This window comes from Leuciscus leuciscus (genome assembly GCF_965113295.1).
Source record: "Leuciscus leuciscus genome assembly, chromosome: 2".
NCBI lineage: Eukaryota > Metazoa > Chordata > Actinopteri > Cypriniformes > Leuciscidae > Leuciscus > Leuciscus leuciscus.
This window is the reverse complement of record NC_138726.1, coordinates 64,447,024-64,449,523: the sequence shown is the minus strand read 5'-3', so window position 1 is coordinate 64,449,523 and position 2,500 is coordinate 64,447,024. Positions and strand designations below refer to the sequence as shown.

Below are 2,500 nucleotides of genomic sequence, written 5' to 3'. Positions count from 1 at the left end.
TCAAATAAACGCAGCTTTTGTGAGCAGAAGAGACTCTTTCAGGGAGAATAAATAAGAATTGTTCAATAATCTATATATATGTTGTCTTTTGTTCCACAGAAACTCGATCTGAACGGCCTCCTGTGGCAGTAATCAATCCCAAACCGCTTCCCAAACTGCCTCTGTCGCCCCTCGCCAATAAACCCGCCGTCCAGATGACCACGCCCACCTCTCCGGTGGCCACGCCCACCTCATCAATGACCACGCCCACCTCTCAGACGGCCACGCCTACAGACAGACCCCTCATCCAGGCGGCCATGTTAGTGACGGCTAAACAAGCCCTCCAGCCGCCGTCCTCCTCTGTGCCGAAAACCGCTCTGAAACCTCCTCCGCTGGTCCCGCCCACCAAGCCCCAGGCCCCGCCCACCAAGCTTCAGGCCCCACCCACCAGGCCTCAGGCCCCACCCATGTCCCCAACCACTGACCACTCGCGCTCGTCAAACGGATTCCACAACCTCCCCTCTCCACCAATCGCTGAGCAGAGGGCGGAGCTTGGCACGTGGTTAGAGGTGGGATCCATGGTGGAAGTCAATGACCCGCCCCTTTTTGGAGTGATTCGCTGGATTGGACAGATCAGCGGCCTATCAGAGCCAGTCGCTGGAATCGAGCTGGTAATCGAACAACTCTCACTTAGGAAGAATACTTAACCTTACAGACTTTGTAACACATCTTTCCCTCGTGGGTCAAAATGACCCGAAGCCCTAAAATTATACTTTTTTTGTCCAGAAATCGTATTTTATTTCATTTTGATAATATTTTTTTCTATTTTTTTAATGAGATTCTTAGTTATTTTTTATTTGATTTACCTTTAAATTACTAGATTTGATCAATAAATAATAAATAAATAGTAATTTAAGCACATTCCTCACATTCTTTCAACCTAAATTCAAAATAACTCACAATTTCATGCATAACCCTTTTAATTCAGTTCAAAATATCTTACATTGTGTGTCTTTGTCGACCTCTTGTGGAAAAATAATAATATAAGATGATATTTCATGACTCTAGGTGGCCTTATAGCTCTATATGGAGCAAACGAGCTGTTCCTCTGGGTCCTAAAGTCAGTTTTCCTTCAGTTTGCATTCAGAAACACATGTAGACATTGTAAAATAATTTTTCGGTAAAGTTTTAGCATTTTTAGTTTGGATTTTGAGCATTTTTAGGTTTTTACTATGTGTACTGAAGCATTCCTCACATTCCTAAGAGGGTCAAATCAATCCATCATTATTAATTATTAATAATAAAGGTGGTTTATGTTGAAAGTGTTTTGTTTGTCAGGATCAGGAGTTGTCCGCCGCTACGGATGGCAGTTACCTCAGCGAACGCCACTTCCGCTGTCCCGCTAATAAAGGGCTGTTCGTCAAACTGAGGAACTGCAGACGCGACTCCAGGTTCCCAGAGCCCGAGCTGCCCATTAATCAGGTCGATCGCTGCAACTCTATCGGTGCGTTCGCTTTGATTTATATATTTATATAGCGCTCGACACAATAGACGCGGTTTCAAAACCGCTTTAAAATATATATATTTCATAGATATCATAGAATGCATGATATAAAGCATTGGAATGCATAAAGTTGCAACATGTCAGCAAAAATTCTCAGTTATAAATTTAATTAAATAAACATGCCTTAATATTTATGCATAACCTATGATGATGCATGCATTTGCAAAATATATAATAATGCATATTATTACTGCAAAAATATTAACAGCAATAATGTCTTAAATTCTGTAATGTCCTTATTTAACAATGTAAGGAAATGATGCCTTAATATAATAATAAACGTAATACATAAAATCGCAAAATATATAATAATGCTTTGTATGTGTGTTCCAGCGTTTGCTAACTGGAGCAGTGAGCGTGTGGAGGACAACACTCCTCCGGTGTTGGGTCTGGACGCCCGGATGACGTATGAGGGCTTCAAGAAGGGCATTCAGGGTCACTTGAACTCCTGCTACCTGGACGCGTCTCTCTTCAGGTACACACACACACACACACACACTCCTCTGCCTCACTGTAGACACATGTTCAAAAACAGCTTGACGGAGTGAATATGGCGCCACAGGTCCTCATTTGGCATTTTAATTAAAAATGATGCCCTTATATATTTATGCACATTATATAGTAATGTTAAATCTCTGATGTGTGTGTGTGTGTGTGTCACAGTATGTTCTCGTGCTGCAGCTCGTTTGATTGGCTGTTGTTCTGGCCAACGGGTTCGGCCCACAGTAAGAGCGCTCAGGACCTGCTGCGCTGCGAGATCGTCAATCCTCTGCGCAGGTGAGAGTCACACACACACACACACACACACACACACACACACACACACACACACACACACAGTAAGAGCACTCAGGACCTGCTGCGAAATCGTCAATCCTCTGCGCAGGTGAGAGACACACACACACACACACACACACAGTAAGAGCACTCAGGACCTGCTGCGCTGCGAGATCGTCA

General features: G+C 43.5%; 1 protein-coding gene across 1 annotated transcript in view; it reads left to right on the top strand.

Annotated features, from left to right (window-relative positions):
- The window catches only part of cyld3 (cylindromatosis (turban tumor syndrome) 3), a 14,555-nt gene that overhangs the window by 4,774 nt on the left and 7,281 nt on the right, over positions 1-2,500 (top strand). The window contains exons 6-9 of the mRNA XM_082161579.1: positions 100-650; positions 1,318-1,483; positions 1,877-2,018; positions 2,207-2,320. Coding sequence (XP_082017705.1) covers positions 100-650; positions 1,318-1,483; positions 1,877-2,018; positions 2,207-2,320 — 973 coding nt within the window. The remainder of the gene's footprint in view (positions 1-99; positions 651-1,317; positions 1,484-1,876; positions 2,019-2,206; positions 2,321-2,500) is intronic.